The 17,476-nt window shown below is 36.6% G+C and overlaps 1 protein-coding gene across 1 annotated transcript; it reads left to right on the forward strand.

The window, feature by feature from the left end:
• The first annotated feature begins 357 nt into the window (after window positions 1-357).
• Window positions 358-1,095, forward strand: LOC107800815 (uncharacterized). Its single transcript, XM_016624060.1, has one exon. It carries the CDS (start codon window positions 358-360, stop codon window positions 1,093-1,095), a length of 738 nt encoding a protein of 245 aa, XP_016479546.1.
• Window positions 1,096-17,476: the final 16,381 nt, after the last annotated feature.

Below are 17,476 nucleotides of genomic sequence, written 5' to 3' on the forward strand. Positions count from 1 at the left end.
TGTAAAGTTATTTAGAAAATTAGGTTATTTGGCCAAAATTCTACTCCTATTGTTTATTCATCATTTGACTGGTACTCTATTGAAAACGCCAAAACCTATTCTTTCGAAACGCTTCCATTACTGATATAATCCAAAAGCCTCAGTCCTTTTCTTCCTCTTCCAGTAATAAAACCAAAAGCGTCATAGCCATAGTTCTGCTTTTTGCATTAATTCCACCTCTCCCTTTCCCCTATATTTTCTCTGCTCTTTCAATTTTCAAAGTGTGAATGATAAGCTTGGTATTTTCTCGCCATTTCAATTTTCTTATCCGTATTTTCTCGGGAAAATTAGCATTTGAAATTCTTCATTGCTTCTCAAATGGATAATGCAGCGATTCTACAACTCGGCAGTCTCAAATGCGTTGCGAAAGTTTTACGCATTGTTGAGTTGTGCTTTGTGCTTCTTCTGTTGTTATGGATTTCAACTCGCTTGCCTTTCGCGGTGAAGATCTCCGGCGAGTATTTCCGTCAACTCGTCGGTGTAATACTTAGTCCTTGCTTCATCTTCATCCTATGCAATTTCATCGTCCTCACTCTCCTCTTGAAGTCCGGCGGCCTCTTCTCCGGCGACTACTCTTCCACATTCCGCAATGTCGATGAAACTGAACTCTACGACTCGTTTCTCGAAAATTCGGAGTTTTCGTCTTCCTTTTCATCCGAAAAGGAAGATCTAGAGATTGTGTACGAAGACAAACGGATGATATTTGAGGAGAGCTCAGTGAAAAATGAGGATTCACGTGGTTCCGACGAAGAAACGGAAACGGTTAAAGTTAAGGCAATGGAATCGAAAGGTCCGATAAGGAGAACGCAGTCGGAGAATCTAGATAGGAAAAGCGTAGAGGAAATTTCCGCGAAGTTTCAGAGATCGGAGACAGAGAAGTGCCTGAAAGTTAAAAATTCCGGCGAGGTATCGCCGTCGGCGGAAACGGAGACAGCGTATGGAGTTGACGGATTAAGTAATGAGGAGTTTCAGAAGGCTATAGAAAAGTTCATTGCTAAACAAGTCAAGTTTCATCAACAAGAGAAGTTGGCTATTGTCCTTCATAGCCAAGCTTAGCTAGTTTCTAAATTCAAAAAAAAAAAGAAAAGAAGAATACTGAAATTTAGTGCAAATTATTAGTTTTATTCATAAATAATAGGAGCCGTAGATTTGGTATTGAAGCAGAGGGTACTTATTGATCTGAGCCGTTGATAATTGCAGAGAAGATGAAGTTTCCAGAAATTTCCAATTTATTACAAGCATGCATGCAGTAATCGCTGTTTTTAGAAATACTGAGCTGATTTTTAGCTTCAGAGATATTAGAAAGTGTGTTTTTTCGTTTTCTAGGTTAGTATTGAAATGGAGAGAAGGAAATAGGGGATGTATTCTCAAATTCCCACTAGCTATTGTCTGCTAATTTCAAGGCATCTTACTATCCTATATTTTCAAAAGTTTGGTGTCTTTGTTTTGGATAAAGTATAGCACTAACATATAAAAAGGTATTGTGGTTTACGAAGTATTTCGTATTTATCTAATATTTAGGAAAAGACCGTACTTCAAGAGATATAATATAGGCACTTTATCCTAATAAAGTATTAGTGACTGATTTTATAGTTCGAACCCATAATTTATAAGTCATAAGAAAATAATTTTACCATTACTTAAAATCTCCCCTTCTATAGAACTAACATATACCATGCCAAATATGATCTCTATGGAAATAGTCCTTTGATCCAAAATAAGTTAACAAATTAATTTGGTTCAAAATAAATGTCTTTTGGAGTTTGATCTAAACAGCCTTGTAATAATATGAATATTTATTAACTCCTTAATTAAAAACGTATTACGGAGTATATTTTATTAATAATACTATGGTCTATGGTGATTGATATTTGAGACATGATAGGACAAATCTTATAGTATTAAACTTGAGTTAATAGAATGCTGTACCAAGGAGAGATTTGTTTACACTAAACCTGTAAATGCTTGACATATATTATATTCAATATATAACGTACTTTATATATAGTTGTATACGGTCGAGATTGAATGCCTTCGATCTATATGCTTGGGAGGTCATCCAAAGTCCGAGTCTGGGTAAGATCAAGTTCGAGCTCGAGGGTCCAAACCCGAGTTCGAGGGCGGAGCATGATTGAGTGTGTTCGACCTCGAAATAGTACCGTTATAGATTTGTACCAGAACAAGTTAGATTCCTGCCACGTCCCCAAAGTTATGGCGCAAATCCCGGAATATGATTGTACGATTCCGTACTAGGCAGTTAGACAATTGTACCAAGAATATTCCTTACTGTAAATAGAAATATTTCTTATTTAGGGCTCCCCTGTTATATAAAGGGGACCCCAATCTTTTGTAAGATATCTTATCATCACTGAGAAAAGAATATACTATCTACCTTTTTGCCTAGTGTTCATCAGCATTGTCCTTTAGCTCCATTGTTCTTACTTTATTTTCATTACTTAATTGTTCTTACTGCCCTAAGCCACCTCGAGGTCACTAAGCTCGAGGTCACTGCTGCCAAGTAATATTGGTTTGATTCACTTCTATTTTTCATTTCTACTTCATCTTTCTTGATTATTAATTGGTATTAAACTAAATCATATATCTTTAAAACCACTAATCAAATTTAATTGTTACTTGTATTTTCGAGGTAAACAATAGTGATATATAGTTTTCAAGGCCCTCATCCCCGTCGAGGTCGGGGAACCTAGCGCCATATTTTGGCATGCATCTGAGGAGTTAAATCACGAGGCCATGAATGCAAACCCTGAGTTATTATATGAAAAAGCGAGAAACAACGCTCGTTCGAAAGGCCGTACAAAAGCAAAGGATTGAAAGATACTACAATAGAAGAACCAACCTTCGACATTTTGGAATCGGGGACTTAGTCCTACGGAAAGTCACCTTCAATACTTGAGACCCAAATTAAGGGAAGCTAGGCCCGAATTGGGAAGGACCGTACCGAGTCCTCGGAGTTGTCGGTAAAGGATCTTACAATCTCAGCACAATGGAAGGTCAACAACTGCCAAACAATTGGAACATATCACTGCTCAAACGATACTACTGCTAAGGTACGACTTTATCCTTTTTGTCCATTTAAGTTTAAAACTAACTCATTACAGATTTTCAATCAAGAGCACATGATCTCGAAGGCATCGTTCTTATACATGAAGGCATTAGGTTTTAAAGCATGTGTTGCACTCTTTTTTCCTTAGATCGGATTTTGTCCCAAATAGGTTTTACCGACAAGGTTTTTAACGAGGCAACAACTATGTGCTACCTAAGAAGAACTCAACAATATCCAAGGCTTCTTTTCAATCAACCTCGAATACTGGGGGCATCACCCTCGGAGGTTATATTTACAAGGAAAATACTTCACGCCTAAGAGGTCCTCGATAGGAAAACTTCTTAATGGGCCAAACGGTTAGATGAACCATGTCCGTATAGAATAATCGAGCCCCGACGACAAAACATGTATGCATGTATCACTTATTTGAAGAAGCATTCTGTTAATATCATACATTGTGTCTAAAAGAAGTCTACTATTACACGAGCTCCACACTTATAATCCTACGGGAAACGGCTCAAGAGCCAAAGCATAAAAGTACCCCCGAATACTCGAGGACTGTCATCGACAACTAGTATATACGAGTCATCGAAAACTCGGATTTATAAGACCTCAAAAAGGCATCCCCTCAAAACAAAGGTCAAGGCCAATATACTCGGTGACTAACTCTCCGAACAAGTTTGGAAAGTTATAGGGAAACAAGTCCAACTGACATACCCGAAGGCTACGGCCACACTAAAAACTACGATCATATAAAAGCTACGACCAAAATAATGCGGCTTGGAGACGTCCGACTTCCGCTATAAATTAAAGGCCTTCAAATATTAAAAAACTGGTTAAATTAGGCTACCATCGGCAAAAGCAAAATATGAAGGGCTTCGATAAATTCAGCATTTGAGGGCCTCGATAAATCCAGCCCTCGAATAATCCAAGGGCTTCGATAACACCGCCTTCGAAAATACCCCAAGATGTATTCAATTATGTTTACACAAACAAATTACTAATAAAGTTCTGATACGTCAAGCCTTTGAAAAACCCAACGGTACGAAAACACATGCTAAGGTATAATTAAATTTTCACTAAGTCTTTTAGCTGAAATTAGGGAAAAATTATATAGCCATTTTAGAGGCCGAGATGGCCCAACTTAAAGAGCATAAGGGCCAATTTAAAAAGATCCTGTGGGCTGATATATAAGAGCCTAAGGGCCAGCTTAAAAGAGCTTAAAGGCCAAAAGCATAAAGAATTCCGAGACCTCATTCTCACTCAACTCGGACTCAAGAGTCCTATTGTTCCAAGGTCACATCAAATTGATTTAAGCTTAGCTCGAGGACCATCTAAAAACATAAGGGCAATAAAAACCTAAGGGTTTATTACGTTACAAGTCTGAACCGATACTCGAGCTGAGTATTTGAATCATCAAAATTTTCCACAAACAGAGACAAAATAAAATTCAATACAAATCTAGGATAAAGCAAAAATACACTTTATATTCATAAGGGAAATTTGCAAAACATATTTACAACGCCCACAAGGGGCCCTTGCAAAAAAAAAAAAACTAATCGATTTTCGAGGTCACACCCCCGAGAGCGTCATCTTCAGAAGCTGCATCTTCAACGGCTCTATCTTCAGGACTCTCCTCTCCCTCGGGAACATCTTCTTCACCTTCCTCGTCCCTAAAGCCACTCGCTATATCTTCATCATCGGAGGAGACAAGAAACCTAGCATCAGTTTCCTGCCCCTTTGCCTCGGCTATCTCCTCGGCAAGGTTGAACCATCGGGCATGGATTTCTTCGAGAGTCTCCCTCCGGGCTTGGAACTTAGCCAATTCATTGCTCTGTTTTCCCTGGTTGGAGACCTCCCTCAACTCAACTTGAATGGTTGCGGCTTCCCTCAAGTATATGGCAATGGATTTATCAGTCGCAACCTTCGTCTTCTCAGCTTTGGCCCGAACTCTAGCTAGCTCAGCCTCTAATTCCTCGATTTTCCTGGCCTAAGCAAGAACCTTCGCTTCAATGCCTCGGAGCTGAGTTTCAGCCGAGGCCAGTTTGGCTGTAGCAGCTTCCATATCGGCAGCACGTTGATCCATGTTCTTCTTCCACTTATGACAATCAGCTCTAACTTGATCAACTTCGCCCCGGAGCTGCCCAATCATCTCTATCTTTTGCTGCAGCTGAGATATCGAAGTGTTAGCCTCCGAAGTAGGGACAAGAAGGCCGAACTCTGTTAAAATCACAGTTACCTGTTCATCTAGCTCAGACTCGCTTTTTTGAGCTTTGGCCAATGCGGTTTGGAGATTCTTAAGCTCCTCTTCATTTTGTCTACAGAGAAACCTCAGGGATTTCTCTTCGCCCGAAACTTTCTTGAGCTCGGCCTCACATTGGTCAGCTCAACTCTAAACTTTACGATGGCCTAAACGTGAAATGGAGACATATTAGTCAAAAGAAAAAGAAAGAGAAGATTACAATAATGGAAGTAAATATTTACCCAGGAGAGGAGATGTTGAGCCTCTTAGAAGATGGTGGATGCATCATTAAGGTCATTGGCATCCTAAATCCCAGCGTAGCAACCCTGAAAGGGATCGTCCTCAATGACCTTTCTCGGATCGGGCATACGCAGAGCGTTGGCTTCTTCGATTGCCCACTCGGAATAAGTTGGCAAAGAAAGGGAGTGACTTATTGTCGTAGCCCTGTGCTCTTCACTCGGGGCATTCTCATTAGCTTCGGGGGTCTCAGTATTTACCCCCTCAGGTATAGTTGTTGAAGACGGAGGGACAATCTCAACCTCCAGGGAACAGAGGCCTTGCCCGCTTCTTCCTTCGAGGTTCCCTCACCACGGGATGAGGTTTCCAGTTCGGAAGGCTTGGCGGCCTCGAGTGGTTTCCTGGTTCAAGTCACCAACGCATACTCTTCACCATCATTTTCTTCATCGTTCGGGGAATCATGGGCCAAATCTGCACCCGTTTGAACAAATCTTTTTCGCAACTTCGAGCAGGTGTTTTCTTGTCTTGAGGGTTTTCGGGCTTTGAAACCCTTTTTCTTTTGTTGTCCTTCTCAGACCTCGGCATTGAAGGCTTGATCTTTCCCCCGGACGGAGCCGGCCTCATCTCAGATGCATCACCAAGGCCTGTACAAGTGAACGTTAGTAAGTTAACTCCAACAATATACGAAGAATGTTTGAAACTTGGGAAAAGCACTCACCATGGTTCTTGGCCTCCCACTGGCCCTTCGATAGTTCACGCCACTTGCGCTCATCGTAGAAAGAGGTGGAAGCTAACTTTTGGACCCAATCCTCGAGGTCGGACACCACTTGGGCACCCAAGCATTGGTTGCCAAAAGAAGAATAAGGGTGTTATGAAATGTGAAAGCAGAATATAAATAGATACTGGGAAAACGAACTCCACTTACGACTGAAGTTACCACCTCTCTGGGAACGGCATTTTATCCCCGGGGATGACATCCGAGGTTCATACTCTAACAAATCGGCTCATCCAACTCCAATCTTTGGTTTCATTAGTACTGGCAAAAAAGGCTTTCATTGTTCGACGTTGCAACTTGATAAGCCCTCGAAATAACTGAGGCCGATACAATCGAATCAGGTGGCTGAGGGTGAATTCCAACCCCATGGCCTTCTCGTAAAAATACCGCAGTATGATCACGATACGCCAAAAGAGGGGAGAATCTGACCGATGGTGACTTTGTATGTTTTGCAGAAGTCGATCACTACCGGATCAAGGGGACCCAATGTGAATGGGTAAGTGTAAACACTTAAAAACCCCTCTACGTGGGTAGTAATGCTTTCTTCGAGGCTTGAGATCTAAATCACGACCTCATCTCCCCAACCACAATCCTTCTTCACATCCTTAATGAGCTTCTTCGTTATCAAGCTAATATATCGAGATGCGTGCTTGCATCGGCCTGGGACATCGGGGGGATTCTCGATACTAAAGTCCTTCTTAATTATGCAAGGACCAGGAGTGATTTCCTCAAGAGTTGGCGGCACCACCGGTTTGGCCGGCCAGGAGGCAGAAAAAGACGATGCTTTGTCCCTTTTAGGGATCATTTTGGAAGTTTAGCCATGGTTGTAAGCTAAAGAATACGGGTTGCACAGGGATATGGTGTTTCTTGCAAGAGCTTGGAATTTTCCGGCGCTTAAAGAGGCAGTGAAAACGGGTGATTAGATAAAAAGATGAAGATGGGAAAATGTGAAGAAAGAGTAAAGTTCTTTACTCAGTGGAATCGCCTCATATTTATAGAATGGCAACGACGGTTCGGCGACACTAGTGGCCGACCAATACTGGTGTGCATTTAATGTTTTTTGGGAAGTGGACTGATGGGATGTTTTGGTCACTTCGAACTTCTGTATCACGAAAATGACATCATCATAAGAGGTTCGAGACAATCAGGGTTCAAATCGTTTCTTATCATCTTACTCTAAGAAACGCAAGGACTATCTGTATACGGTCGAGATCGAATGCCTTCGATCTATATGCTTGGGAGGTCGTCCGAAGTCCGAGTCCAAGTAAGACCAAGTTCGAGCTTGAGGGTCCAGACCCGAGTTCGAGGGCGGTGCATGATGCATACCGAGGTCAAGTGTGCTCGACCTCGAAATAGTACCGTTATGGATTTGTACCAGAACAAATTAGATTCATGCCACGTCCCCAAAGTCATGGCGCAAATTCCAGAATATGATTGTACAATTCCGTACTAGGCGGTTAGATAGTTGTACCAAGAATATTCCTTACTGTAAATAGAAATATTTTTTATTTAGGGCTCCCCTATTATATAAAGGGGACCCCAATCATTTGTAAGATATATTATCATCACTGAGAAAAGAATATACTCTCTACCTTTTCATACTGTTTTATCAGCATTGTCCTTTAGCTTCATTGTTCTTACTTTATTTTCATTACTTAATTGTTCTTAATGCCCTAAGCCACCTCGAGGTCACTAAGCTCGAGGTCACTGTTGCCAAGTAATATTGGTTTGATTCACTTCTATTTTTCATTTCTACTTCATCTTTCTTGATTATTAATTGGTATTAAACTAAATCACATATCTTTAAAATCACTAATTAAGTTTAATTGTTACTCGTATTTTCGAGGTAAACAGTTTGGCACCCACCATGGGAGATAATCTTTCATATAATGGGATACAGAAGCAATTTTTGTAGAACTTGCCTTCCTTTTAACTTTTCCAATTTGATTGATAGAGATCACTTTTGATTACATCACATGAAAATTGGCATGCCAAATTATTTGAATAGCACAAGTTGTCAGCTCTCCCAAGAACAATTACTAGTACTACTAATGAGTTATGACTTACGAGTGCAGGTTGCAAAAGATATTTGAAACTTTGAAAAGAATAATGAAATTATGAGGTTTTAGCTATAAAAGTAAGCATGGGCAGTTGAGTGTCATTATTTAGATTAAGTCTATTCCTGCTACCTTTGCTTGATGAAGTAATAACAAACTTATAATTTGTTATTACTATTACTAGAATTATAATAGTATGATGAAGTAATAACAAATTCAAGGCTCAATCCTTCCTTTTTTGTGTCATTTATTTAGGTAATCGAATCCTATGGTATACCAAAACTTTCACTCATAAGCAGAGTGTGAGAGTGTCCCACTCGATGGCAGTGTGCTTTTAACTTTTTTCGAAAAGAGAATTCCACAACATAGGAAAAAGAAAACAGAGAAAAAAAGACAATGGAATTTCTAGTGGATAAAAAAGATATTGAAACAAGGACTATAAAGTAAAGACAAGTATAGAGAGAAACTGATATATTATTCGAATTCAAACTGATGTACATAATGAACTGAAATCTCTTCTATTTATAGAAGAAAGGAAGTTGCTCTGTAAGCTGCTACTACAAGCTGCTGTGTAAGCTGCTACTACAAGCTGCAGTGTAAACTACTATAAGCTGCTGTGTAAGCTGCTACTACAAGCTGTTGTGTAAGCTGCTGCTGTACCAGATATGAATAATCTTCTACTGAGAGCAATATTTATCCATAACGAAGTACTGAATGGATAAGCTTATTATACCCGGTATGAATAATCTTCTACCGGGGGTAATGTTTATCCATAACTGGGTACTAAAAAGATAAGCTTATTATACCCGATATGGATAAACTTCTACTGGGGGTAATGTTTATCCATAACCGGGTACCGAAGTGATAAGCTTCTTCAGGAAGCTTATTTCCAATATAGTACTAAATAGATAAACATATTTACGGTGAAGTCCCATATGGATAAGCTTCTTCAGGAAACTTATTTACAACGGAGTACTAAATGAACATCCATAATATAATATATTTATAACACTCCCCCTTGGATGTTCATTAAAAGATAATGTGCCTCATTAAAACCTTACTAGGAAAAACCACGTGGGAAAAAAATCTCAGTGAAGGAAAAAGAGTACACATATTTAGTAAGACGCATTGCTAGGTGCCTCATTAAAAACCTTATAAGGAAAACCCCATGGGAAAAACCTTAGTAAGGGAAAAAGAGTGCATCGCGTATTTTACTCCCCCTGATGAAAACCTTGTTTCAAATATTTGAGTCTCCGCATTCCAATCTTGTATACCATCTTCTCAAAAGTTGAAGTTGGCAAAGATTTAGTGAATAAATCTGCTGGATTATTACTTGAACGGATTTGTTGCACATCAATGTCACCACTTTTCTGAAGATCGTGTGTGTAGAACAATTTTGGTGAAATGTGCTTCGTTCTATCTCCTTTTATAAATCCTCCCTTTAATAGTGCTATGCGTGAAATATTGTCTCCGTATAATATTGTGGGTCTTTTATCACATTCCAACCCACATGTTTCTCGAATGAATCACTGATCTCAATCATATGCATTCCCTGCTTGCCGGTTTGAAATCGAACTTTATGGGTATCAGATAAATAACCTGCATTACCAATATGATCTGCACCACTTTTGTTAGCATTAGCAAGATAAATAAGTGCACCATCTACACCGAGATAGAGTATTTCAGGACCAAGGAGTTCCTCGTCCTCTTCTGGAGGTCGGAACAAATCCTTATTTACTTCAAGTGATCGAACAACCACTGGTGTACTCAATGGGCGCGCTTTGTCCATGTAAAAGCTTTTTAAGACCCTTTCTGTATAGGCAGATTGATGGATAAAGATCTCATCTGCTAAATATTCAATTTGCAGACCAAAACAAAGTTTTGTCTTTCCAAGATCTTTCATCTCAAATTCTTTCTTAAGATATTCAATTGCCTTTTGAAGTTCTTCTGGAGTTCCAACAAGATTTATGTCATCAACATAAACAACAAGTATAACAAATTCTGATGCCATTTTCTTTATAAAAATACATGGACAAATAACATCATTTATGTAACCTTCTTTCAGCAAATATTCACTAAGGCGATTATACCACATGCGCCCAGATTGCTTTAAACCGTACAAAGATCTTTATAATTTGATCGAGTACATTTCTCAAGACTTTGAATTATATGCTTCGGGCATTTTCAATCCTTCAAGGATCTTCATATAGATTTAGCTAAATAAGTCATATAAGTTAAGACTTGTATCTAAATGGTACGACATCTTCAAGTGTCTGGACTGCTAGTCCGATCCTCACAATCGTTTACAATATTGTGCACTATATTGTATTAAATGTATCGTCGACGATCATTTTGTGTCAGTTCCGAAGCGACATAACTTGTGGAGATCTCATCACTTTCTTTATTTTCAGGTACCTGAACTCTTCCGGGAGTTTCATGAAATGTTATGTCGTGGGCTCTTCTAGAGCATATTTCCTCCTCATTATGATCATTTTGATCATTAGCTCCTACTATTTTTCAAGGATTGTTACCTTTGGAACTGATTGGTCTACCACGCTTCATGCGTACAGTAAACTCTATCCTTCATGGACTTTAATTTTAATAGGAGCATTTGCAGCTGAAATATGATATTTAATTTTAGATCAGCAAATGCTTCTGACATTCGACTTGAATTATCTTCTAAGTGAGGATCATGATAGTTCGATTCATATAACATATTTTTCAACTGCTTATTCCATCCCCCAAATGTTAGAAAAACTAACATATATCCCCAATCATCTTTGGGAAACATATCTTTGTGTATTATGGTAGAGAAATTAATCATATACCACGCAACAAAAGATAGTAAAAACATTTGGTTTCTGATCCTAAACCAATTGTGAAGGGAGGACTTATCATATATTGTTGATCTGATGCATACAAGTGCTGCTATATGCAATTTAGAAAATTTTAGACCAACACATGAAGCTTTGTTCTCATAAGCAATGGTTTAGACATTAATAGGAGGTATTCAATGCTAAACCAGCTTGGATATAAACCAGCATTATCAAGATGAACTGTCTTGATTTCATAATCTGAAAATTATGCTCTTAATCGAGAAAAGCAATTCCAAATGCCAAACTGCAGGTTGACAATAATTACACATGTAACCATCTCATATATGCACCTATAAGTGGTTCACATGATAGGTGAACGAGCCCATATTCACCTTTTATATATTTCAGAATCAGGGGTCTTAGTCCCAACTTTAGCTGGTATAATCAATTCATTATGAGAACAAGCAACACATGAGAATTCCTGAAGAATCTTCTAGTTCTTTAGTATATGCTTATCTGAATTCTCAAATAGCTCATTTAAAAATGGCAAATGAAAACTTCAAGTTTATCATGTCATGTGCTATCTCTTAGTAAACTTCTGGTTTACTATGGCATAAACTTTTGCTTTAGTAAACTTCTGGTTTACTGTGATACATGATATAGTACAAATTAAAGAATAAGGCAGGTAACTTCTCACATACATATTATTTTACCCCCTATGATTGTGGAAACATGAAGATTATCAATCTTCCAATCATTTGTAGTCTCAATATGATAGTCATTTGTATTAGTAAACTTCAGGTTTACTACAACATATGTTTTGACCATAATCATATAATATGAATGACATATTTGTATATAAGCTCTTCGAGAGCCTTAATTTATTATCCACAATCTAATATTTATCTGGCACTACTGGTGTCATGTATTCTTTAGGCAAACATTTAGCTCTTCAGGAGTTATTGATACATTTTGTACTATCAAATATTGCTCAGACACTGCTGGTGTCATGAGAGAAAATCACAATCAAATAAACAATGTAAAACAATTGTTTAAGCACACGAAAACTCTTCTTCATAATATTTTTCCACTTCAGGAGGCAATTTCAACCGTGTTACTTCTTCAGGAGCAAATTTAAAATACAAAATATTGAGTATATATTCTCTCAATTATATTAACTCTTCTGGAGGTGAATTGTAATGTATTCACATCAAGAGCGCGTTCATATTTACCCGACTTATTAGTATTGTCACATTCACTTCAGGAAATGGATTAATATTATCAAAAGTCCTCATCCGTCAGGAAATCGAACATAATTATCTGAATGCGCATTAATCACATCAAATTGTGATGCCTCAACCTCTTTTAAAATATTTACTACTTCAGGAGAAAATCGAGGCGTGCATTTAATATAGAGAATATTTATGTAGCTTATCTTCAATTGTAACTATAGAAAGCCTAAATTATCACTTCTGGTGATCATAGACATATACCACTTCTGGTGGTTAACAAAATATAATTACAATCAGATATATGAAATATAACCACTTCTTGTGGTTGTATATTTCTTGCAAACTCTGCTAGAGTTTAAGTTGATCTAATAATGTTATCCATATTCTTCAAAATGACATAAACAAGATATATTATAGTAAACATCATTATCAAATCATAATTTTTCTTTATGTACAACAATTACATAACCATACTATCTATTACAAATAACAAAAATTAAAATATTTACATTTCTACAGATTCACCACCGATTACATGACTTGTTTCTCCTTCTGGGAGTGCAAAGTAATCAGCTACATCCAAATGCATGAAGTCTAAATTATCTTCAGAAATAAAATTTGCTTCAGCATTTTTCTCTGTCTTCTTCAGGGAGGCTTGATAAAGCTCAACCAGGTGCTTTGGCGTACGACAAGTACGTGATTAGTGCCCTTTTCCTCCACATCTATAGCATGCATTTTTTACATTTGGCGCTTGCACCGCTTCATGCTTTTGTTCCTTCCTTTTCCACTGCTGGTGGTGAGGAGGCTTCTTTGGTGCATTATTATTACCATGATTGGGGTTTCTTCCCCGACCACAGCCATGACCACGACTGGGGCCACGACCTCTTCCACGTTTAGCTTGGTGGAAGTTCGTCTCATTCGCTTAAGGGAATGGACAAGAACCAATAGGTCGGCTTTCATGATTTTTCATTAATAGCCCATTATGTTGCTCTGCTATAAGAAGATGTGAGATAAGTTCAGAATACTTTTTAAATCCCATATCTCGATATTGCTGCTGCAGGAGCATATTCGAGGCATGAAAAGTGGTGAAATTTTTCTTCAACATATCATGATCAACAATATTATCACCACATAACTTCAATTGGGAAATAATTCTGAACATAGCATAATTATACTCACTGATAGATTTAAAATCTTGTAGCCTTAGATGAGTCCAATCATATCGTGCTTGTGGAAGAACGACCATCTTCAGGTGGTCATATCTATATTTCAAATTATTCCACAGTATGACTGGATCTTTAACAGTAAGATATTCCATTTTCAGGCCCTCATCAAGGTGATGGCGTAGGAATATCATTGCTTTGGCACGGTCTTGGTTTGATGCCTGATTTTTGTCTTTGATGGTGTCTGCCAGACCCATCGCATCAAGATGAATTTCAGCATCAAGCACCCAAGACATATAGCTTTTGCCCGATATATCCAGGGCTACAAATTCAAGTTTGGAAAGATCTGATATTATTTAGGAAAAGAAAGTTCTTACCTCAGATACTTTCAAAATATTTGCTCGAGATGGTAGAGCTTCGTGCTGATAACGTGTTATAAAACAAAGACTATAAAGTAAAGACAAGTATAGAGAGAAACTGATATATTATTCGAATTCAAACTGATGTACATAATGAACTGAAATCTCTTCTATTTATAGAAGAAAGGAAACTGCTCTGTAAGCTGCTACTACAAGCTGTTGTGTAAGCTGCTACCACAAGCTGCAGTGTAAGCTACTATAAGCTGCTACTACAAGCTGCTGTGTAAGCTGCTACAAGCTGCTGTGTAAGTTACTGTTGTACCAGATATGGATAATCTTCTACTGAGAGCAATATTTATTCATAACAGAGTACTGAATGGATAAGTTTATTATACCCGGTATGGATAATCTTCTACCAGGGGTAATGTTTATCCATAACTGGGTACTAAAAAGATAAGCTTATTATACCCGATATGGATAAACTTCTAATGAGGGTAATGTTTATCCATAACCGGATACCGAAGTAATAAGCTTCTTCAGGAAACTTATTTCCAATATAGTACTAAATAGATAAACATATTTACGGTGGAGTCCCATATGGATAAGCTTCTTCAGGAAGCTTATTTACAACAGAGTACTAAATGAACATCCATAATATAATATATTTATAACAGATATCATATAACTGAAATGCTAATAGTGATCCACGCGTAATTTTACTTTACTTTTATTATCGTATGTTTTAAAAGGCGGAATTGGGACTCGCCCCAGGGCGGAGCACTCGTAAAACACCCATGGGCTTATGTGTGTGGCTTAGTTCCGTGAGACTTATACCTCCACCTTCGGGGCTTACGCCCCGGACACACCCAATGCTCAGCGTATTGGGCTCGCCTAATAGAATTTTATGCAACTATGTGTAACTAACCTTGTAAATTCATAAATTTTCTTAATAAAAAATCGTTGACTATTCAAAATTACTTTTTTCTTAATCATAAATCATTAAGTTGAGAGTATCTTATGTCATAATTAAAATAAAATTATTGCACGTTATCCACTAAGATTGCTATGATAGTAAATTTAAAATAAAATTTTCATTTAAAAAGTATTTATTTATTAACTTTTGTTATGTCTTTATTATATAAGAGTCCATAATTTTTATAATTATTTTCCTAAATATTTTTTTTTTATGTTTATGTGAAATAATACTTATTAATTTAATAGCTCAGTATTAGCTATTAACTATTTACAAATAATTAATTATCATAGTATTGTATGGTGAATTATGTGTCACTTTATTAACTTGTTGAAATTTAAAAATAAATGATGCTAGAGAATCATATTTAAATTGTAATAATATTTTTATATGAATTCTCTTTCAAATAGAAAGCATATTAAATAAAAAGAGCATTTTATAAAAAATATCAAATTATAACATCGAAATTCTTTCAAGATTAATTACTCCTTAAGAGATACGTATAAAATTTCGTATCGAATACATTACTTTTGATGTTTGAGTTGTAACGACGTTGCAGCTAATTTGCATATTATGATATATGTCATATTTTTCGTATTATTCATAGTTGAATTATAATTTATAAATATTTTAAATAGATTATTTATTATAATTTTGTAATTTTAATGTAATTTTTATAATTATTTTTTATTTTATACTATCTTATGAGTAGGGAGGGTAATAAAATTTCAAATATTGTATAGGAATGTAAAAATTTCAAAAAGATATAACCGAAATACTAATAGTGATCCACGCGTAATTTTACTTTACTTACTGTCTAATCTCCAAATCAGTTTTAATTTTAAAATACAACAACAAACCAGTTTTAATTTTAAAATTTACGGATTAAAGTTTCAGTCTAATGGTTGCATTAGAGTTACAATCTAATAGTTACGACTCTATAATTTCTATATACCATATGATTTCTCACCTTCTATATGAGATCATTAATCTTACCATTTTAGTGTAAAACGTATCTTGAGATTGGTTAATACTATAACCAAACATGAGATAAATACAATCTCAAGTTATAATCAAAGATTATTATCCTTATTTTTTGTACCAAACGACCCTTAATAGTTACTATTCTATAATTTCTACTATTAAGTATGCATTTCAAGTGATGCAGGATGCCGATCCTACAAAAAGAAACAGTCTCCTTTTTTCTACTCCCAATCAGTCCAGCTCAATCCAAAAATGATAAAGAAAAAAAAAACTAGAATTTAGATTTTGCCTCAAGTTCTTTAACTCTAGCGGTAAAAGCGCAACACATGATGTGTGAGTTAAGTACACGTTACGATTTCAAATTTTTCCACGTTCAAAATCTTAATATATAAGTAGAGGATTGAACCCAGTATAACCATAACAATTGACTCTTAAATTTCTCGATGATAAGAAGAAGAAGGGAAAAAAATCTCCCTCAACATTTCATTGGTCTTTCTTTTCTTTTCTTCTTCATTTCCTGCTTTTCATGTTGTCTTCCCCTTATGTTTTGGAGGGGAAACACCATCATTGTATTCCACCAACAAGGTAACAATCGAGATTGAGTTTGCCTTTTTAAGCATTTAAAATAGCAATTATCCTTCATTACTAAAGGGGTCTACTTGTCTTTCGGTTTGCATATTTGCAATCATATTGTTTTAGTGGTCATGCCAAACATTTTTTCTTTTCTTTACCATGCATATTTTCCCCTCCGTTTCTCTTTTATATTTTTATTTTCTTTCCAGAGAAAAACTGAGAAGTATGACAAAAGCGGAATCAGAATTTCAAGTTTATGGATTCAGAATTTTAATCGTTTTAAGGTACTGGGTTCTAAATTAACAATTTATACATATTTAATAAATTTTTTAAAGATAAATACAGGGTTCGAACCAAAGCTACTGGATTCGGCTGAAGCCGCTCCAGATACTCTAGCCCCGCCCTTGAAGTATGATATTAGTTGATGGTACCCCAGGGGCCCAGTCTATAGTAGTATCCTGTGCAATTTCCTTTTTTTTTTTTTTGCTTTTTTCCTGCTCTATTTTCTGCTAAAATTTGGCTGGTAATCTTCCATCACCTTCATGGTATGCAGTTACACATCAACTTCAATGCTTGTCCACCCCCTTTTGATCATTTTTCTTCCTCAATTAAAAACTTATCGAACTTAATTACTGTTTAAATTGCACATTTATACACCAAATTTCTGTTGCTTTATTTCCATTCAGCATTTTTATAAAACAGTATAGAACAGCATTCACTATTGACAGCCTAATTAGTAATCTTCTAGCAAGAAGGCCAACATACTATAAACAGATTGACCTAACATTGTCCGCGAAAGCAGAATGGCTCTACATTATTCAGTTTACAGCGAGACAAAGTTCAATATTGCTGGCATGAGAAAGTAATAATAATGGCAGTACATATATAAAGCAGAATGTCTTTAAGCAGAAATTAATATGAAAGATGACAATATACGCTCTATACCCTGTCATTTATTATAC

This window comes from Nicotiana tabacum, chromosome 21 (assembly GCF_000715075.1).
Source record: "Nicotiana tabacum cultivar K326 chromosome 21, ASM71507v2, whole genome shotgun sequence".
Lineage (NCBI taxonomy): Eukaryota > Viridiplantae > Streptophyta > Magnoliopsida > Solanales > Solanaceae > Nicotiana > Nicotiana tabacum.